General features: G+C 37.8%; 1 protein-coding gene across 1 annotated transcript in view; it reads left to right on the top strand.

Moving 5' to 3' along the window:
* Window positions 1-23,603, top strand: part of LOC138704380 (ETS translocation variant 4-like) — a 150,900-nt gene that overhangs the window by 51,234 nt on the left and 76,063 nt on the right. The window contains exon 3 of the mRNA XM_069832209.1: window positions 11,593-11,755. Coding sequence (XP_069688310.1) covers window positions 11,593-11,755 — 163 coding nt within the window. The remainder of the gene's footprint in view (window positions 1-11,592; window positions 11,756-23,603) is intronic.

Below are 23,603 nucleotides of genomic sequence, written 5' to 3'. Positions count from 1 at the left end.
CAATTTTTTCCGCAAATTCTTACTTTCAGAGTTACGATGCAGTAGTCCTATCTTGCTGGGCATAAAAACATGAGTCCCTAAAGCTTTCGGATGTGTCACGTTTGCCTACATAGCGACTGGGGTAGATGTTTGTTATTCCTACAGTTGATTCCGACCTCATAGTAGGCTACTTTGTTTACTGTACGCAGGTAGCCTCTGTTTAGTTGCATGGCGCTGTTGCAGGTTCCGCTGTCACCACGGCTCGTAAATACACTTTAATTTTGTCAGACGTTAGTTCAGTAGACTTCAGTTGTTTATGGTGCGATAGATCGTGCAGGACTAGTTGCTTGGCCAGCCAGATCACCGGACTTCAACCCTCTGAACTTCTACCTTTGGAACCGTCTGAAAGCATTCGTTTATGCCACTCAAATTCCTCAGAACTGTAGCAGTGAATTCAAAATGGCTGTGAAACTGTTCGGAATGAGTTCAACGGGATCTGTAACATTTCAAGATGAGTACGACGACAAGCACGTATCTGTCTTAATTTCATGGAAATCACTTTGAGCACGCTTTGTAAATGTAGGCCTACTGTACACATTAGTCTGTACTATACTGATAACCTTTAGGCTAGTGTGTTTGCTTTTATTAATTTCTACTCTTTGTCCTATGATATCGTTTCCGTTTATTTCATTTTTATTAGGACTGTGTGCACCTATAATAAACTTAATGTACACCGATAATTGGATTTGTGGATAGCGAACGCGTTTCCAATCCAAGAGATCCCTTTTTCGGTTCCTGGCGTTTGGACAATGGAAAAGGTTTAACTTTCGTCAACGGGACTGGCTGTTTGTCTCTTTCCACGTGGTGTGCTGTGTTGTCTCAGCGATGGTTCTGTGCCGCGATGACCACAAGACCAGTGAAGCCCACAATGTGTGCTAGTCTAATGTGTGGTTAGAAGTAAATGCAAAGCCTTGCCACCAACAAGGTAAAAGAGGTAAAGAAATGGGAAGGAAGGAAAAAAGAAAGAATAGAGGAAAGAAAGAGAAAGAAGTGAAAAAGATAAATAAATAAAATAAAGAAAATATGAGAAAGAAAGGAAAAAAGAAAAAAAAAGAAAAAGAAAGGGAGTTCAAAGAAAAACAAATAGAATGAAGAGAAGAAAACAGAGAAAGGGAAGAAAAATAGAGAGAAAATAAAGGAAGAAAACTAAATGAAAGAAAAGAGAAAGGGAAAGAAAAACCAAGAGAATAGAAAAAAAGATGAATGAAAGAAAAAGAAAAAGTAAATGAAAAAGAAAAAAAGAAAAAGGAAGAAGGAAAAAGGAAAGAGGAAGAATGAAAAAGGAAAGAGGAAGAATGAAAAAGGAAAGGGGAAGAATGAAAAAGGAAAGAGGAAGAATGAAAAAGGAAAGAGGAAGAATGAAAAAGGAAAGAGGAAGAATGAAAAAGGAAAGAGGAAGAATGAAAAAGGAAAGAGGAAGAAGGAAAAAAGAAAGAGGAAGAATGAAAAAGGAAAGAGGAAGAATGAAAAAGGAAAGAGGAAGAATGAAAAAGGAAAGAGGAAGAATGAAAAAGGAAAGAGGAAGAATGAAAAAGGAAAGAGGAAGAATGAAAAAGGAAAGAGGAAGAAGGAAAAAGGAAAGAGGAAGAAGGATAAAAAGAACTACGAAAGAAAAATAATGAAATAAAACTAAAAGAAAAAGAAAAAAACGAAAGAAAAGAAAAAAGAAGCAGAAGAGAAAGGTAGATGAAGAAAGAAAGGAAGAAGAAAGAGGGGAGAGGAAAAAGTAAAAGGAAGAAAAAAGGAATGGACAACAGAGCGAAACAAGAGAGAAAAAGGAAAAAGTAATAATAAAAACTCTGAAAAATTAAAAAAGGAGGAGAATGAAACAAAGTAAAAAAAGAATGAACGAAAGCTAAAATGACTGAAAAAGAAAGAGAAAAAAGAAAGAGAGAACGTAAGAAAATAAGAGAAAAGAAAGGAAAGAAGTAGCTACAGACCTAACTATTAGTTTACGTATTTAATTTGTTGTTGTTTAATCAACTGTCCAAAGACAGCTTTGAAGCTCATATGTGACACCAATAAGGCATCACTCACAAGGCAATTAAGCCAGGAGGTAATCGAGTAGGGTGGCCAGTTTCTTTCCCCTCCATTGCATACATCGCTGACTAACAATATATTACACTAATCAGACTTCAGATGCATACAAACAATTGTTTTCCTCTGACACAAACCCTCAAGTGATATATACTGCCTATAGGCCTCGCCACCGTTTTTGGCACGTGAAATGAGTAATGGGAACCTGAAGTGCGAGTGCCTTACCTTTGTAGTAGTCTTTGGGCGATAAAGTTAACAATTGTGATTGGCAGATTGTTGATGTGACGTGTATTTTGGAGGAGGTACCGTTCTCAGCTGCAGTGACAACAGAAACTTACTGACTGGACACTTTACTCAAGGACATACCGCAAGAACGCTAGCGTAGGGAAAATTAAGTGCGAGTATCTTACTTTTTCCTCAGTCTGGGCAGCAAGACTGACAACTGTGGTTGTCAGATTCTCAGCTACACTATCAACAAATGCTCATAGACTGTGCATTGTACTCAAGGACACGCGCCAGAAAGGCTGGCGTCAGCAATAATAATAGATGTACATATCAGCCAGAACCTCAATCAGAGGTAATTAGCTTTTTAATTAGCCTTTATTATTTTCTTACATTATTTTTAAATGTATTTACTTAACTGTGTGTTAAATGTTGTTGGTTATTCAATGTGCTGGAAGTGCTAGGGTGTATACATTGTTATACTAGCGACAGAAGAAATAGGCGGGCATGGTGAACCCCTCATTCACTACCTCGACTCCTACACCCCTCAGAACCTGCTTGGTGTATAGTCCTGTCCCAAATAAGTTTACTCCTCCATTCACACGTTTTACACTATAAGAAAGCTTAAAAGAACAAATAAAATAATAACGTGAGTTCTAGTAATTATAAATACCTGATTTACTGTATATTCCTGTTTTGTTTAGTCAACTGTCCGAACACGGGTCTGAACCTCTGAGAACAACAAGACATCACTAAAGAGGTAACTAAGCCAGGAGATAATGGGTTATGGTGGCCAGTTCTCTTTCCCCCTCCATTGCATTCATCGCTGAATAGTAACATCTTACACTAATCAGCAGGCTTCGAGACTTCGGACCCAATAGAGCAGTTCAGTGGGAAATCCGCATAACGGCGTACTGAGTATAGTGGTAAAGCGTACAGTGGGTGGAGTCCTGTAGAATGAATGCAACAAATACGCAAAGGAAAACGCTCTGGATTTGAAGGTTCTGACAAATAATTTGGTTTTCATACAAACCTATTTTCTAATTGTGTCTGAAACTATTACACGGTTAGAAAAGTCATAGCAAGAGATGCCGGAAGCCCTCAAATTAATTCAGAAAATGATGCAGAGAATTAATGAGACATCGAGTACACCGGTTACTGAACGTGTAAAACAGAAGTGGAAATCAATTTTATGTAAAAATAACGGATATGGAACATTGTGTAACATAAACAGCAAATTAGTGGACATAGAGTCACCCGAGAATAAAGGACTGTCTCTTAGAGACTGCAATGATGTTAGGTTTTTTCGTTTTGCTCCTATCACGTCATGCGACGTAGAGCGCAGCTTTCTACAGTACAAACTTTGGCAGATAACCGAAAAAGATTTACGTTTGAGACACTGAGAATGTATCTTGTAGTAGGTACATTGCAATTCGGTACTGTAACTGCACTTCCTAAAGACGACCAATAGGATAAATGAAAACATTAAAATTACTACATGCTTATTTCCACAATTAACACTGTGTACAATTAAACACAAATGCTTATAAAAGAAAGGAGAATAAATGCTTTTCACATTCTTTTGACATTATCATTGTGTAATGTATATTTACTTTCAGAATGTACATATGTGTTTCCCCATACTACCGTACTCTACTCTAAATAGCAACGTTGTTACCTCAACACATCTCTGTCTACCTGCAGCGAGTCAACAACCTATATTGCATGCACAGTAAACTTATTGTATCGGGTCCAAAGTCTCGAAGCCTGCTAATCAGACTTTAGATGATGTTATCATTTATAATATTTCGTAAGTTAGCCATTTCACAAAATGTAATGTAAACTTAATATGAGAAATCAAATATTTAGCATTAGGCCTACACATAATTAATATTTTGTTTTTATGTGTTTTCAGAATATTGTATTGAAATAGTAACTACTAAATAATGTTTATACAATTATCAACTTTATGAATCATGAGGCCTATTAAAGAGCAAAAAATTAATACATTTCTACTGTGTGTAGAAAATATACACGTTATTGTAATATGAACGAGTTTCGGAATTAAAAAAATATTTATGTATTAGAAGCACACTTAAGAACGGCTTAACTTAACAAAAGAAATAACACAACAAATATGACTAAAAACTCGTTCTGCACAAGTTCTCTTAACCGATCGTAGAGAAACACAACACGCCTTGGCAGTGGTTGTCTGCGTTGATGATAGGACACTTTTAATGTCGTCACAAACTTTAAGTTCTTTCAAGAAACAACAAACTTGATAAATGACGCCTTTAGTATGACTTCTGATATCAGGGCTCGACTGAGATATTATAGCGATTACTTGGATGATTAGTATTTAAAAATACTGGTTATTATGAGTAATTAGTATTTAAAATATTATGTTACTATAATATATTTTTTGGAGCACGCTGTAACACAGTAATATATCAGACGAGCACTTGTCAACAACTGGCATTCGAACGCAGGGACAGGAAGGTCTCTTTGTTCAGGTCTTTGTGATGAGGGTACTAAGAAAAGGTTCTCATAAATCCAAAGAGATTGCATATAAATCACTAGTACGTCCAGTAATGGAATATGGTGCTGCATGTTGGGATCCTTACAGATTAGAACATATTAAGACACTGGAAAAGATTCAAAAACGGGTTCTTAAGTGTTGTCGGAAAAATTCACCATTAAAATGGGACACACTCACGGACAGGAGAACGCGAATTCGATTATGCGCACTGTTCAAAACATACAGAGGTGAGCCTGCCTGGAGAGAAATAAAAAATAGGTTGCAGCCGCCAAATTACTCTTCAAGGAACGACCACTCATATAAATTGAGGGAAAGAAGGCAGAGGACGGACACTGGAAAGTTTTCTTTTCTCAATCGTACTATCAGGGACTGGAATGCTTTACCTGCAGACTTACTAAAGGCTTTACCAACAACCAGAAATGTATTTAAAAATAGGCACAAGGACCTTACTAATAGACGGTAATTATACACAGTATTTAAAGGGTGTAAATGATATGTTGTTATTGAAGTGTTGTATCAGTGAAGAATTATGTTGTGTCAGTGAAGTGTGTTGTATCAGTGAAGAAGTATGTCGTGTCAGTGAAGTGTGCTGTGTAAGTGAAACGTGTTCCTGTCAGTGAAGCTTTATAGTTTATAGTGGCAGTGCATAGTATTTGAACAGTGAAATGTTTTTGAAGTGTTAGTGAAATCAGGATAGAATCAGTGAAATGTGTCGTAGTTCCAGTGCAGTGAGTGAGTTGACAGCGAAATGAGTGTAATGTTGAAAGGTACTTGTGCAGATATGAACATATCATACTCGTGGGTTTTAGTTCGATCTTAGTTGTAAGATACAAATTAGATTTATTTCAAATGTTATTTTAAGTGATCGTTTCATTTAATTTAGTATATTCCCTGTTGTTGTTGTTATTATTATTATTATTATTATTATTATTATTATTATTATTATTAATTATTCTTAGTATTAATTATTAGTATTATTATTAATTGTATTTTTAATTAATAAGTTTATTATTGTCATTATTGAGTGTAATTAGTTACCACTGCCACCGGGTATATACCCACTGCAGTGTGAATAAATAAATACATACATACATAAACCGCTAGAGAAAGTGTAGAGTGAGTAGTTTCCGCATAAGACCAAAAACCCGCCTATTTCTTCTGCCTTTATACTGTAGGTAGGAAGGAGACAGTTATTTTAAGACTTCGGGCTATCCTGCAGTTTTAGCAGAAGACAGAAAAACCGTTATAATTTCCAGCGAAGATATGCAACGAACAGGTTCCAACCCCAGACCTCCCGATTCGAAACCACCTTCCAGTCTCGCAGCCATCCATTCTGTAGGCCTACTGGCGTTGATGCCTTCGAAGCATAGTTGCCAGAAACAAAGCAGCAGAGAGGAGTCTCCCTGCGCCCCCCTGGTGCTAGTGATCGGGTTTCCGGGAAGGGGATTCAACTCACCCCCCAAGTTTTTACCCTCCCAGATAATTCTTTGCTAATGCGGGATCGATAATCTACTTTCTGCTATGACTCTTCTCCCGATCGTGGCATTCTTTAGGCATGCATTGGTAAGCAAAACGCGCATCTGATTTATTGTAGGCCTATGTAAAAAGAAACGCTGTCATGCTCATGACACATTTTGTCACACATTTTATACAGGGTGTTTGCAAATTTACGTCGTAAATTTTGAGGACGTATTCTTAAGGAAACAGGATACTGAAAATTGAAAATTTCTTGTTTTCTCCTTGAAACTTACAATTTCTTCTGTAGTGAACAACCGTATGTATAAAATCTTAATTTGAGTAATAGGTAACAAAAAAAGCAGAAGATAGCCGAAATTTGATAATTAGCCCCCATTTGTAACTATTTACAAAAATTGATATAACTCGGTTCTTTTAGCTATTTGAGAAGTTTTTTTTACCCTATATCCGAAGTTGACTATTTACACGACGCTCCAGGGGGTCGCGACCCACACTTTGGGAACCACTGGTTTACGGAAACAAATTACATTCCCGAAACCACTTTTTCGATATTACATTGCTCAAACCTTTTATGTCTTCGAAAATTTTGGAGTACATTTTTTCCATTAGACTACCCCAATAGGGCCTACATTCTTCAGGAAAAAGAAAAAAAGGGACCATTTTAAAATCATTTTTAATGTGTTGTAGCCTTCAAGTCTTACTTACTTACTTACTTACTTACTTACTTACTGTCTTTTAAGGGACCCGGAGGTTCATTGCCGCCCTCACATAAGCCCGCCATTGGTCTCTATCCTGTGCAAGATTAATCCATTCTCTATCATCATATCCCACCTCCCTCAAATCCATTTTAATATTACCTTCCCATCTACGTCTCGGCCTCCCTAAAGGTCTTTTTTCCCTCCGGCCTCCCAACTAACACTCTATATGCATTTCTGGATTCGCGCATAGGTGCTACATGCCCTGCGCATCTCAAACGTCTGGATTTAATGTTCCTAATTATGTCAGGTAAAGAATACAATGCGTGCAGTTCTGCGTTGTGTAACTTTCTCCATTCTCCTGTAACTTCATCCCTCTTAGCCCCAAATATTTTCCTAAGCACCTTATTCTCAAGCACCCTTAACCTATGTTTCTCTCTCAAAGTGAGAGTCCAAGTTTCACAACCATAAAGAACAACCGGTAATATAACTGTTTTATAAATTCTAACTTTCACATTTTTTATAGCCTACTACAAATAGTTAAACAATATTATTCTTCGCTAGAGTAGACTATAAAAAAGAGAGAATAGACTACTACACAAGCAACACACAGACATCTGCGCCCTACTCGAGATTCGAAACTACGACGGTGAGTGGTTTCCGTGGTTTTTACTTACAGTAGCTATAGTCGACACAAAACGAAGTTAGATGTCTGCGGTCGTCTGCTGGAATTCCTCTGCAGACTGGGTGTGATGCAAGGACGCGTCACTTCTCGAAGTGGGTTGGGTGCTGTTCGATCGGCTCTTCGCCCCCCCCAGCCGCCCGCCGGTAACGCTGTTAGCACGCAGTAAAAGTCACCTCGACTCGGAAATGAAGCAATTCCAGGCAGGAACCGCGGCTCCCGATTTCCTCCGCAAGGAATGTCTTCTCCTCTCCCTCCTCCCCCCGCGATTCGATCTCGGGATTGTCTTCAGTCACAGATCTAGGTGCACGGGCTGTCCTTGTAACCAGCCTGGTTTCCTGTAATCTGTCTTCTCCTCCAGTTTTCGGCCATTCGCTAGCTGTAACGGACCCCCGGAATGTCAATTTTGCTTGTCATCTCTTCTTTTCCTCTCATTTTTTGTTTCTCCTCTAGTTTCTTCACCTCTTACACACTTACGCTCTTGCTCTATTTCCTTATCTTCTTTTACTTTCCTTTTCTCCTCGTCTTCCTTCACTTTTTCTTCCTCTACATTCTGTTCCTTTAATTCCTTTTGTCCTACGTCAGAACTCCCTTTTTGTCTTATTTTTTTTTTGCTGTTTTCCTCTTCTTTCTTTCATCACTCTCCTAATATTTTTGCATATACTCCACATCCTCCTCCACCTACTTTCAACTTCCTCAACCTCCTCCACATTCTTCCCTATCTCCTCATCTCTCCCTTCCTCTAATCTTTCTCATTTTTCTTATCCTCTTCATGCTTTCCCCTCATCATTCTTCTCATCTTTCTCCTCTTCTCAACTTTCTTCCCTTCCTCATCTTTCTCCTCTTCTCAACTTTCTTCCCTTCCTCATCTTTCTCCTCTTCTCAACTTTCTTCCCCTCCTCATCTTTCTCCTCTTCTCAACTTTCTTCCCCTCCTCATCTTTCTCCTCTTCTCAACTTTCTTCCCCTCCTCAATTTTCTCCTCTTCTCAACTTTCTTCCCCTCCTCATCTTTCTCCTCTTCTCAACTTTCTTCCCTTCCTCATCTTTCTCCTCTTCTCAACTTTCTTCCCCTCCTCATCTTTCTCCTCTTCTCAACTTTCTTCCCCTCCTCATCTTTCTCCTCTTCTCAACTTTCTTCCCCTCCTCATCTTTCTCCTCTTCTCAACTTTCTTCCCCTCCTCATCTTTCTCCTCTTCTCAACTTTCTTCCCCTCCTCATCTTTCTCCTCTTCTCAACTTTCTTCCCCTCCTCATCTTTCTCCTCTTCTCAACTTTCTTCTCTTCCTCATCTTTCTCCTCTTCTCAACTTTCTTCCCTTCCTCATCTTTCTCCTCTTCTCAACTTTCTTCCCCTCCTCATCTTTCTCCTCTTCTCAACTTTCTTCCCCTCCTCATCTTTCTCCTCTTCTCAACTTTCTTCCCTTCCTCATCTTTCTCCTCTTCTCAACTTTGTTCCCCTCCTCATCTTTCTCCTCTTCTCAACTTTCTTCCCCTCCTCATCTTTCTCCTCTTCTCAACTTTCTTCCCCTCCTCATCTTTCTCCTCTTCTCAACTTTCTTCCCTTCCTCATCTTTCTCCTCTTCTCAACTTTCTTCCCTTCCTCATCTTTCTCCTCTTCTCAACTTTCTTCCCTTCCTCATCTTTCTCCTCTTCTCAACTTTCTTCCCCTCCTCATCTTTCTCCTCTTCTCAACTTTCTTCCCCTCCTCATCTTTCTCCTCTTCTCAACTTTCTTCCCTTCCTCATCTTTCTCCTCTTCTCAACTTTCTTCCCTTCCTCATCTTTCTCCTCTTCTCAACTTTCTTCCCCTCCTCATCTTTCTCCTCTTCTCAACTTTCTTCCCCTCCTCATCTTTCTCCTCTTCTCAACTTTCTTCCCCTCCTCATCTTTCTCCTCTCCTCAACTTTCTTCCCTTCCTCATCTTTCTCCTCTTCTCAACTTTCTTCCCTTCCTCATCTTTCTCCTCTTCTCAACTTTCTTCCCCTCCTCATCTTTCTCCTCTTCTCAACTTTCTTCCCTTCCTCATCTTTCTCCTCTTCTCAACTTTCTTCCCTTCCTCATCTTCTCAACTTTCTTCCCTTCCTCATCTTTCTCCTCTTCTCAACTTTCTTCCCCTCCTCATCTTTCTCCTCTTCTCAACTTTCTTCCCCTCCTCATCTTTCTCCTCTTCTCAACTTTCTTCCCCTCCTCATCTTTCTCCTCTTCTCAACTTTCGTCCCCTCCTCATCTTTCATCCCTTCCTCATCTTTCTCCTTCTCCTCGTCTTTCCCATCCTCCGCCACCATCTTTCTCAGCTTTTCCATTTTTCTCCTCCCCATCTTACTCCTTTCCCTCATCTTTCTCCTCAACCCCTACTTTCTCTTTCTCCTAATCTATCTCCTTCACCTGATTTTGCTACTTCTCCTCATCTTTCTTCTCTTTTTCATCTTTCTCCTCCTGATTAACTTACCCTACTCCTCATCTTACTCCTTCCCCTCATCTTTCTCCTACCCCTCACCTTTCTCCTTCTCGTCATCTTTCTTCTACTCTTCAGCTTTCTCCTCTTCCTCATCTCTCGCCTCCTCATCTTTCTCCTTCTAATCATCTTTCTTCTTCTTATCTTTCTCCTCCTCGTCGTCCCTCTTTCTCCTTGTCATCTTTCTCTTCTTCCTCCTCCTCCTCCTCCTCATATTTCTCCAATTCCCAATTTTTCTCCTCCTCGCCCTTTTGTTACTCGTCTCCTCATCTTTCTCTTTCTTATCCTCCTCACTTCCTTCTTCCACTTCCTCATCTTTCTTCCCCCCATTCTTATGTTCTCCTCCCCCTCCTTCTCCTTCCCATTTTCCTCCTGTTCCTCATCTCTCGTCTCTTTCTTCTCAATGTTCTCTTCCTTCTCTTCGCCCTTCTTATTTTTCTCATTGTCTTCATCCTCTTTCTCCTTTTTTTATCTTTCTCCTTTTTCTCTTATTTTCTTCTCCTCGTCCTCATCTTTTTCCCTTTCATCTTCCTCATTCTCCTGTTTCTCATCTTTCTCCTCCTTTTCATTGTCCTCCTCTCCTTACCTTTCTTTGTTTTTTCCTCCTTTTTTCATAATTTCCTTTTCATCATTCTTCTCCTGTTGCTCATCTTTCACTTATTTCTCCTCCTCATTCTTCTCCTCTTCCCCATCCTTCTCCTTATACTTTTCCTGTTGCTCATCTTAGTCCTCTTCCTCCTTCTCGTTCTTCTCTCCTCCTCACTTTTTCCTTCTTATTGTCCTCTTCCTCCTCCCTATCCTTTTAATCCTCCTGTTGCTCATCTTTATCCTCTTCCTCCTTCTCGTCCTTCTCCTCATTTTCTTGCTATCCATCGCCCTCCCCCTCCCCATTCTTCTCCTCATCCTCATCCTGATCTTTATCTTTCTCCTCTTACTCAACTTTGTTCCTCCTCCTCGTTTGTCTCCTCATTCTTGTCATTTTTCTCCTCCTCACATTTCTTTCATCCTCATTCTTGTCTTCCTCCTCTTCATTTGTCTCTACCTCCTCATCCTTCTCCTCAACTTTATACTATTTCTCCTTCTACAAAATACGATAAAACCATTTAAGGCTGGTCCACAATAAACAGGGACCGGGAACGGAAACTACGAGAACGAGAACGGAAATATAGTTAAAATAAATGTATTTAAGTGTGAGCATTCACAATTAACGAGAAGCTTGCCGGAGCCCGGGAACGGGAACCTGAAAGTTAATTGTGAATTCTCACATTTGAATATTTATTTTAACAATATTTCCGTTCTCGTTGTGGTTTCCGTTCGCGGTTTATTGTGGACCGGCCTATAGTTCCACAGACTGTATGATATCTTGCTTTTTTTTGTTGTTTATATCATCATTATTATTCTCTCAAGTAAGTTCGTTGTAATTAAAATGAAACTTCTTTCTCCGCCTAGGGATCTGCATTCGGATTACATCAGTCAGCATCAGCACAGTGCTTGCCAGGGGGGAAAGCACCCCCCGTGGGGGCCCACCAGCCGCAGGGAGCAGCCGGCTTCTTCTCCCTACAGCAGCAGACGCAGCCCGCCGACAAGACACCGCCGAGACATCAGCAGGAAGGTGAGTTAAAGGCCTTGAGTGTAATTCCGAAGGCTGCCTCGAAGTAGATGAGCTCCGTTGCTTTATCGTACAATTACATTGCCTTCTATAGAGAATTCGCAATTAAGAGCAGAGCGAGCTCTTCAGTTTCACAGCCGGTGCAAAGTACAGCACTTGCAATAAGTTACTCACTCATACCTACTTACTTACTGGCTTTTTAAGGAACCCGGAGGTTCATTGCCGCCCTCACATAAGCCCGCCATCGGTCCCTATCCTGAGCAAGATTAATCCAGTCTCTACCATCATATTCCACCTCCCTCAAATCCATTTTAATATTATCTTCCCACCTACGTCTCGGCCTCCCCAAAGGTTTTTTTCCCTCCGGCCTCCAAACTAACACTCTATATGTATATCTGGATTCGCCCATACGTGCTGCATGTCCTGCCCATCTCAAACGTCTGGATTTTATATTCCTAATTATGTCAGGTGAAGAATACAATGTGTGCAGTTCTGTGTTGTGTAACTTTCTCCATTCTCCTGTAACTTCATCCCTCTTAGCCCCAAATATTTTCCTAAGAACCTTATTCTCAAACACCCTTAATCTCTGTTCCTCTCTCAAAGTGAGAGTCCAAGTTTGACAACCATAAAGAACAACCGGTAATATAACTGTTTTATCAATTCTAACTTTCAGATTTTTTGACAGAAGACTAGATGACAAAAGCTTCTCAACCGAATAATAACACGCATTTCCCATATTTATTCTGCGTTTAATTTCCTCCCGAGTGTCATTTATATTTGTTACTGTTGCTCCAAGATATTTTAATTTTTCCGCCTCTTCGAAAGACAAATCTCCAATTTTTATAGTTCCATTTCGTACAATACTATGGTCACGAGACATAATCATATACTTAGTCTTTTCGGGATTTACTTCCAACCCTATCGCTTTACTTGCTTCAACTAGAATTTCCGCGTTTTCCCTAATCGTTTGTGGATTTTCTCCTAGCATATTCATGTCATCCGCATAGACAAGAAGCTGATGTAACCCATTCAACTCCAAACCCTGTCTGTTATCCTGAACTTTCCTATGAGGAATTGGAACACACTTTTGATCAGTTACCTACATATCGCATGAAAGTTTTTTTGGGGGATTTCAATGCTAAAGCAGGACGGGAGGATATTTTTAAACCAACAATTGGAAAAGAGACCCTACACGTAAGTAGTAATGACAATGAAGTTAGGAGTTACTCACTCATAGTCTACAATAACACCGATTTTTTTTTGAACTGGTAATTTAACAGATTGAAGGCACAAACCTAATGTTTACTTTCGGAAGGAATGCATGAGTTGAGCCATCTATATACAAAGTCAGAGCATTGGATCGGCAACACTGTAATTAACTGTCAAGCGGAGGCCTACGATACAAAAGCACGTGTTTGTGTTAATGTCGAAAAATATATTTATTTAAAATTATATTTTAACAAGTTTATAACAAATAATGCACGATAACAGTATTGTTATGATGACTGGCCAGGTTCAAACTAAAACTGGCTTCATAGGCATCTGAAATATTTATAGAAAAGCATGACAGATAATCTACATGAGATTAAAATTGACGATATCCTAGACATTTCACGTCAGAGGTGAAACAATCTAAAGTGGCAAGACATTGGCAATTTACTAGCTACATAATGGTTAATTGATTGGAATAGGGTATTGCGAAAGTACGTCGTTATTTTATTTATTTTTGGTACAAGTAACATTTCTCTTAAGTATTTATTTATTTTCCATTGTATCATCAATAAAAAACACGTATGCTTTCAATTTTTTTAAGTTGTAAGTGGCTGTATGCAAGTATTTACGCGGTATTCTGAAACTCAAATAAAATACCATTTCGGATTCCGTAATAAATTACTTACATCAATACACTGAATCTTGATCATATGCACTTAGTTTTGTATCAATTAATGTCGAAAATGTACATGTGACAACGAAATCAAAGCACTAAAACGTCAAACGTCATGCCTTTATTTCGCCTCCGCCTGCCTCCACTCAGCGTTGCCAAACCTACCCATGCTCCGGCTTATACCTGAAGATGGCTCTGGTTGAGGGAAGGGAGCGTCGCTCATTTTCATAAGTGTTTGTAAGCTCGTTTAAAAATACTGCATACAGAGTGGACGGTAAGCAATAACATTAATTTCAGTGGATTATTCTTTGAGATATTTCAAACGAAAAGGTTTTATACAATTTTTCTAGTTTTTGCTCCCTTTTCGAGATAAAAATTGTTTTAAGCTTATATGAAACATTTCATTGCGTGTTTTGGGAAAGCCATTGTTTTAATTCCCAACATGCTCAATCATTTTAAGAGAGCAGTATATTATGATAATAAATGACTGAAAGAATTTTACTTTTGTCCGTTGCATGTGCAGAAATTTGATCCAAAAAAAAATGTAACTTTTCGTTCTACGAAGGAATTTTAAAATGTTACATTTGTTCGGGCCAATTTCTGCACATTTAAAGGACAAAGATAAAATTCTTTCACTCATTTATCAACAGTAATCTCACTAGAGGATTTGATTTATCTAGAGAAAATCAAAACTCGAGTGGGATTTAATTGACTATTACACGATTACAAGAAAGTATATAAAGAATAGAAGTAACAAAGTACTCCAATACAATAAAATATTAATTGACTTACGAAAATACAACTGTCTTCAAATGTATTATTGTATCAGCTCAACATTAGAAATATTACGCCAGATCCATGCTAGATGGCAGTAGTGTGTTATGATTAGCTGTTTTCTTGTTATCAGTTGTGCCAACTATGGAATCTTAATCGAACTTCGTAGACGGTTACTAGTCAAGAAGGCTTTATTGATTCAGTTTCACTTTTATTAAAACAGTTACATTCCACTTCAATTCTCCGGATCCCAATAATCAAAGTCACTTGACAGATGATTTTCAATAAGTCTTAGTATTAAACAATCTCTGATACGTGACTATCCATAATATCATATAGCAGAAGCTATAACATAACCTAAATAATATAAACAAGTGTTAGAAAAGTTTTAATTAGATATGATGAAATAAACAAGTAAGTTTTAATTAACGATGACATAAAAATAAACATGAATAATTTTAAAAGGAACAATTATTGAAAGTACAATTTTCAAATTTGAATGTTTTAGTCGTTGATGGTTGAGTTGATATTATATTGGACGTGTGCGTAAAAGAAATGAACTCGTTGATGTACATGGTGTATCCCTCAACTTATTCAGGATTTCCGAATGGTGCTCTTCATTTATTTGTAAATAGGGATTCAGGGAAGATGCATAACTATGACCAGTGATCTTTATTAATTCTTGTTCTTGAATGCCAATGTGAGTCATATTTGAAAGTGCTGTGCATCGACTGGAGTGGTTTGTAATTTTCTGTTTTTTGACGTCCAGACCAGCGCAGTTTGAAATGTTGGCAAACAAAGAAACAAATATTAGGGTAGTGATAAAAATAAATAAATGCTAGGGAAGCGATAAAATTAAACAATTGCTAGGGACGCGATACAATTTTGCGGTAAGCAGCCATTATTGGTTGAAAGACGTCCTTTCGTACAGTTTTATTAGTCAAAAGTAGTGTGACGTAGTAAAAGTGTAATAGTCATCATAATACACTGCTCTCTTAATTGCGAATTCAAGCAATGGTTTTCCCGAAATACGCTATGAAATGTTTCATATAAAACAATTCTGTGGTGTTTGATCAAAACATAACTCCAAAAGGTCATTTCCTGCTGTCTACACTTACCGGTAGGCTACTTAGAAGCTATAGAAAAGCAAGAGCATGTGCGTATAATTAAAATTTGCCCTAATATATGTAATTTTCATTCACATTTGTATGTGAATTAGAATGATTTTTAAAGGAAAAGTGAAAATAAAAATGTTTGTATCTCAAAACAGCTTTTTTGGTGTTACCACAGTCTAGTAGGCCTATATATAGTCACGAAACTCAATTCATAGTAAATATGCATCCATAGATAGTTGCTAACCACTAGGATCGCTAATATCGCCTCATTACAGACAATGCGATATAGTACCGGCACAGTCTTTTGTTCCTAGCACCCTCACAACTCAAGCTTCGTGACTGTATATACTAGGCTGTGGTGTTACTATGTTCTGACAAAACACTACAGAATTTTTATCTCGAAGAGGAAGCAAAAGCTAGAAAAACTGTATTAAACATTTTTGTTTGAAATATCTCAAAGAATAACCCCCTGAAATTAATGACATAATTTACGGTTCATTCTGTATAGGCTAGTCTACTTAAGTATGAAGTTTTTTTTTTTTTTCTGATTCGCAGGAAGGTCGATTAAGGCGCTTGTTGCCGGTCTGAAGTTGCGCTCGGGCGCGGATTCGATCCCCGCTGGGGCTGATTACCTGGTTGGGGGTTTTTCCGAGGTTTTTCCAACCGTAAGGTGAATGCCAATCCTCGGCATCATCTCGCCAATTACCATCTCGCTATCACCAATTTCAGCGACACTAAATAACATAGTAGTTGATACAGCGTCGTTAAATAACCAACTAAAAAAAATGTCTTGGGGGGGGGGGAGCAAGGGAGCCAAACTGATAAGTACAGATTTTGCCTTAGGGATTGAGGCAGCCTCTTCCACGTGGAGAGTGTTCTTTCCTCTCTCTCTCTCTCTCTCTCTCTCTCTCTTTCTCTCTAACCAAGGTTCCTTGTTTTTTGTTCACTTTTTGGTGCAATAACAGTAAATTAACATAAAGGATTTTTAATATTTTAACAGTTAGTATCTCAGTACAAGTTTTTGTAAGATTTTCTAGCGCGAATTTGCAAAAATTATGCCATTTTAAACAGTACAAATGCTTATGCTAAGCTAACAAAGTCTCAAATAGGGCAGACTACAACTTTTCTTAGTTTATACTTAGAAATAGAAGTAGGCCTATATATTTCTTGTTATGCATATAAATAGTAGTTCATACGACCAATTCTAGCATAAACTAAACACGGCCTTCCAGATCAATTTTCTGCTACACAGGAAAGAATTTACTATGGGTTTTTATACATACAGATCATAGTATATACTACGAAAACCTTAGTAACAGCATTTACTTCAACTTTATGCATACCACCCAATAACTAATACTTCCAGAATTACCAGTGGCTTATATTTGTGTTTGAGAAACGTTTGCTTATGGGTAAATCACATATACACGATATTTTGAAAATAACTAGAATTTATTTCACAAATAGCCTATTATTAACAACACAAACTCCGTAAAGCATACTGCATGTCTAACCCCAATAGCTTGTAGAGGGGCCGGGAAGATACCCCACACTGTAGTGTAAACTATAACACTGATATTCCTTCCTGCCCTGTCCAGGCCTGTCCACTTGATCATGTTCACTATTCCCAATTGGTGGCCGTCACATAAAAGAGCTCCTCCTTCGTCACCTTCGTTAATACTCGGTGATTCACCTTCAAAACAAATGTGATCGGAGCTGAAACCTTCGATATAATCAGAACAGGGGAATAGAGGTTTTCCTAATTTTATAACATGCTGAACCCCTCGCATATACACTTTGTTACCAATGACTTTATTTGATAACCTTTCATAACCAACACCTGTACAGTTCTCATTAATTTCCTTCTTAGAAAATTTAACTTTCCCGAGGTACTTTTTATAAGCATTTGTTACATAATCCACAGGTAAGAGGGCTAGGTTATTGAAGTATACGCCGTTATGTTGTGTAAAGTTGTTGGCCTTATATGGTGGATCTACAGATCGCACGAAATTGATGCTCGGGTGATGATAATCGAAGACGATGTCTCTGAAATGAGCGTGGGTCCAGTTGTATTCGAACCCAGGTTCAGTGATACAAGAAGCAGCTGTGAGCAGATTCCATCTGGACCATGCAGTTCCTGTACACATCCTAAGGAAGCGGGAGTTCTCTTTCTTGAAAGAGATTCTTAGAACTGGAATGTATGGAAATTCGTCTAGCTTGGATTTTCTCACCTCAAATAACAGGCCTACGGTGCCTGAATTTGTGACAAAATATAAGAACATTAATTGGTACAAATATAGATACATTATAGATTTTGTTGTCTATTGTCTGTTGGCTATATGCACTAAAATTATCTTCAGTTACGCATGACGAAATACTTCTTGAGTTAGTAGCCTACATTGTACATCTTCATCTTCAAGAGTTTCTGTGGCACATAATTTAACCATGTCTTGTAAGAAAGTACAATAGTGAATATTTAGTGTATGCGTAATATTTTAAACATTAAAATTACATTATTCTTCACAGCTCTGTAAACAGCAGTTCTTCCCTGATGCATTATTTTATTATTTAGATTATATGTCATATATTGTCATTCACTCCAAGTCTTAACAGCTACAAACTTGACGGAACGTGTTTTGCACTTTTAATATATTTCTCTTTTTCACAGATTTCATGTCACTTTCATAATAAAAATAAAACAGTTTCAGTTAAATTTAACATCAACATTCTAGAATGAAATACATTAAACAAGCTAAATATACCGTACTATGCACAATTGATAGTACTAATGTACAAAAATTGTCAAATAAATACATAAAAACATACCGTACTATAAAGTTGGTCATGACGACAACAATGCTACAATAGTAACCTAAGAAATTATGAGAAGCCAGGAAATAGTTGAAATTTCTTATTGTCTACATTGCCATAGATATGATTTTAATATTTTGAATTATAGAGTTTTCTTCCTATGCCTCGAATCCTTGAGTACTGTGAAGCCCATCGAAATGAAAGCAGCGTAAATTCAAGTCATAATGGTAATCTTCACTCGGTTCAAAATGTGCATCATTAACGGAAAAAATTCGTTTGTCGCGTTCGGATTTTTAGTCTTTGCATTATTTTAAATGGACATCGCCCGTATCGCCTCTGTCCTCATGACCCAAGGTATATGGATTTACTAAACGGATTTCCTTACGGAGCATCATCATCATCATCATCATCATCATCATCATCATCATCATCAACAGGGATTAGGCCTTTCGACCTGTTCCGTCCTCTCAAAGAAATTGATCTCTCCATCTCTTCGTAGGTCTTCTCTGTCTCTCTTGCCTTTAGGTTTGTACTCTAGAATCTTTTTAGGGATACGGTATTCTGGCATTCTTTGTACGTGTTCATAATATTTTTCTTGGTATTCTTTTATTTTATTATTTAAGTTGAATATGTTCAGTTCGTCTCTTATCGTTTCATTATATCGTCTGTCTGTTCTTCTGTATCCAGCTACCGATCTCAAAAATCTCATTTCTGATACTTCTATTTTGTGCTTTTGGTTTTCTGTTAGGGTCCAGCATTCTGAGCCATACAAGAGAGATGGGACTGTCAAGACTTTGTAAAACTTCAGAATGGTTTCTTTCCTTGTTTTGTTTAATAGGGTTCTTTTAATCGTTCCACATTTTTGATTAAAATTTTGTAATTTTCTTTGTTGATCTAATTCTCTTGTGTTTCCAATTTCACAGCCCAGGTATTTAAAATCTCTTACTTGCTCTACTATATTGTCGTTAATTAAAATTTTACATCGTACCTGTGTTTTCCCTTGGAAAGCTAAAATTTTTGTTTTTGTCGGAGATATTGTTAAATTATAGTTTGAGCAAGATCGAAATAAAGAATGTCATGGCACATATATCGATTGTAAGGCCTCCAATCGCGGTAATACTGAAGGTATAATGAAATGGGTGACACGAATCTTATTTTATTAAGTCCAACAATATGAAGAGCTTTATAATTTATGAAATTAGAATTATAGCAATGTAATACGGAGATAGAACATGGCATGAGATTGGGAAAATACTAAATTAACCAGGTATGTCCTTCATAGTTTAAGTTACAGAGCTATTCATTTTATTTCCAGGTTCAGTTCAGAACACTAGGGCATATCAAAAGTCCGGTAACACTTTCAATATTTTATTACACAAAAACTACTAATGATAGCACTTTCAAACACACGTCAGTTTAAAGTCAAACTCTTAAAGTTCTGTTTACACCTTACAGAGATTCAATGTGTGAACCACGAGTGACTCGGCAGATGTCCAAACGATAATCAAACTCTTCCCATACCCTTTTCAACATATCCTCTGTGAACGTGGCAGCAGCTTCTCGAATTCTGGTTTTTAGTTCCTCTAAATCACGTGGCAAAGGCGGTACAAACACACGGTCCTTTAGTTACCGCCATAGAAAAAAGTCATATGCAGTCATATCGGGTGACCTTGGTGGCCATGCCATGAAACATCTGTCCCTTACTCCAGCACGTCCTATCCAACGATCAGACATCTCCGTATTCAGGTAAGCACGAACTGCATTGTGGAAATGTGGCGGAGCCCCATCTTGCTGAAAGACGAAATCGTCATCGAGATCTTGTCTAAGTTGAGGCACCAACCATTGCTCCAACATGTCCAGATATGAATGTCCAGTCACAGTAGCTTCAATGAAGAAGAAAGGTCCTTACAGTTTTCGTTGTGACAACGCGCAGAAAACATTCACCTTTGGTGAATCACGCTCATGTTCAATGATTCTGTGAGGTTTCTGTGTACCCCAAACACGACAGTTGTGCTTGTTAATTTTCCCACTCGTATGGAATGTCGCTCCGTCGCTGAAAATTAAGCGGCTGAATAACTTTGAGAGATTCAATTTAAACTGACGTGTGTTTGAAAGTGCTATCATTAGTAGTTTTTTGTGTAATAAAATATTGAAAGTGTTACCGGACTTTTGATATGCTCTGTATAATGAAATAATGCGTTCTAGCGGTAAATTACAACACTATTTGATTATTAATTCGGAAAGCGGACAAGTGAGCGATACTGTAATAAAAATCTGAACGCTGTGAAAGAAATTTTTCCAGTAAGTGCGCGCCTAGCTTTAGAGTATAGGCTATATGAATTTTTCAGTAATTTTGTCCAAGTACCAAGAACTTGAGCCTCGTAATTAATTTCCTTATCCGTTTTTATATATAAAACTTAATTCTTTCAATAAGAAACGAGTAATTAGACTTACTTCTATCCTAAGTAAACTTATATAAAGTAGCTGCTATCTTTCTTCTTGAACAAAATCTGCAACATTTACTTTCAGCACACTTCCTGATACAGCACAGCTATTTCCAATATGGTTTTAACTTAACCTCATAAAGAAATCGACATCAACGAGTATAATAGGAAAAACGGACATCAAAGTCTTAGGTCCACTTGATAGAAATCCATTTTTAATATTCAGTATATGCGAAGAATAAATTACAAGTGGAAATTACGCTAAACCGCTGTAGAATGACAGCATTTCAGTGTTGGCAAGGTAATTTACTCATTAAGTTTTTATGTAAATTACAGGTAATTTACTTGGCATAGCAAACCAGGTTTTACGCAGAAGTAAAAAATAATTTGCTTTATTGTATTAGTAGCCTAATACTGAAATTAAAAAAAAAAATTTATTCAATTTCAAACTTTAATTTATATAGGCCAATTTTTTTTTTTCGTTGTAGGTAACGCTATAGCATCCAACAGATGGAGTTACTTGTCAACAATGTGACGCTGAAACGTGTGTTCAGGTTACTGCCCAGCGACAGTCCTGATGTATTTTATATTTGTGATGATTGGTTAATTAATATTAACCCGGCACATTCACAATCACACTCACATTCACACAAATTTCCAGACTCTAGACACCCAGGGAATCGAACCCGGGACCTCCTGATCTGGAAGCCAGCATGCTGACCAACAGACCACGGAGGCAGTCATAGGCCAATTTGAGCAAGAAATCGTTATTTTCTGATCATTGTTTATACAGCCACCTATTAAGAGATTTTAAAAAATATCTGTTCTTTAAATTTTTTAAGTGAGAAAATGGGGATGTCTACTTATTGCACTAATACTTAAATAATGTCAATTTATTTGGATTTTATTTCAAAATTTTAGTAGGCCTAATAGCTTTAAATTCATGGAGTTTACTTTCGTATACATAGGCTATAACCAGTTTGATTGTTATATTCTCAAAAAGAAAAAAAAGGCTGATTGATCAGAATATTTAACTATTTATTTTAAAATTTAAGCTGATTTTACTTCAAACACTGAAAATATCACTGGATAACACTTTGCCATTATTTTAATTGAAGGGTTCAGAGCCATAGTGGGCCAAGCGCCATTTATTAAAAACGGAAAAAGCAAGGGTTAAAGTTAAGTGAATACCATAGTTTAATGACGATTGACATATCATTTAGTTCTAATGTGTATAAGTTACTTTATATTACTTGCTATATGTTTCCATTGAATTATGGTAACTTCATTTTAACCCTTGTTTTCTACGGTTTTAGTAAGTGGTGCTTGGCCCACTATGGTTCTGAACCCTTCAATTTTCAACTGAAAAAATATTGTTATACACTTTGTATGTTTGAGTCCTATAGTTCCAAACCTGCCTTCTCAAAAATCAGAAAATGAGTTAGCAATACCAGTGTATTCCATATTATAAAATTTAGCTATTTTAATATCGTTTCTGTTAAAAAATCTGTTCCTATTTAAAACTGTGTTGAAAAATTTAGTTTTACTCCACAATCAGCCTTATCCTTGATGGGATTGTTCCAAAACTTGTCTACTCCAGGCCCATTTCACGCCCTCATAAATTGAGCCGGTCATCTTTATTGTTTATTCCAAAGCATGCCTTATCTACAGATTACTATGCTACACATATTTTACAGCTATTTATTCTGCTTGAAAGAAGAGGGATTTAATTTTAGAAAGTAGTTATCAGGGAGAGCAATATTCTTGCGTAGTGATTCATGCTGTTACAGAAGCGTTGTAAAAAGGGTAATTCAGTATAAGAAATCAACCCTGTAGTGCCTCCAGCATATAGAAACCATATTATAAAAGCAAAATTAACTGATGTTGTAAATCTGTTGAAAAAGCATTTTGGATATTTGTGGAATAATCTACCAGACTTATTATTTACCATGAGCTTATTAGTGTGAATAACGAACCTACTGTTTCTTCCAGTAATGGAATGATTTGTGTGAAAGTGGCTGTGAAGACGAAGACGTGATCTGGGAATGCGAATAAAATGTTTCTACTAAAGGCTCTTAAGTAAAAAGTGCTGGCATTATTGTAAATTAAAGAGTGGCTGAGGGTTGACAGATTCTTTTATACTACAGAGAAAACGGAAACTGTGTATGTGTATCCAATGCCCATCCACTTCACTTGCGATTCGGGTTCCGCATACTGCGGATAGATGGCAGAACTGTGACCCGTTTTCTAGTTGTACACCACTTTGGCGGGCCACACTGTACATGATGTGTATCTGTGGAGAGTTATGTCATGTATTAGGGTGAGAGTATGTGTAAATGTTCGTGTAAGCGTGGTATATGGAATGAGTGATGATGAAGATGAGGAAGGAAGAAGGGGAAACCCGGTGCCGGCACGTAGCCTACTCCTGTCGAATAGCACCAAGGGAGCCGCCAGGCTTAACATGTCCATCCGACGGACGAGAGTCCACACCTGTGAAGTAACGGTTAACGCGTCTGGCCGCGAAACCAAGTGGCCCGGGTTCGAATCCCGGTCGGGGAAAGTTACCTGGTTCAGGTTTTTTTCCGGGGTTTTCGCTCAACCGAATACGAGCAAATACTGGATAACTTTCGGTGTTGGACCCCGGACTCATTTCACCTGCATTATCACCTTCATTTCATTCAGACGCTAAATAACCCGACGGACGAATCATTATCAACAGCGACATATGCCTTCTCCCCGTAGTGCATATGAAGAGAAGGCATATGTCACTGTTGATAGTGATTCGTCCGTCGGATGGGGACGTTAAGCTTGGCGGGGGCTTC

Source organism: Periplaneta americana, chromosome 8, assembly GCF_040183065.1.
Source record: "Periplaneta americana isolate PAMFEO1 chromosome 8, P.americana_PAMFEO1_priV1, whole genome shotgun sequence".
NCBI classification, from domain to species: domain Eukaryota; kingdom Metazoa; phylum Arthropoda; class Insecta; order Blattodea; family Blattidae; genus Periplaneta; species Periplaneta americana.
The sequence above is the reverse complement of the archived record's forward strand: the minus strand, read 5'-3'. Positions and strand labels throughout refer to the sequence as shown.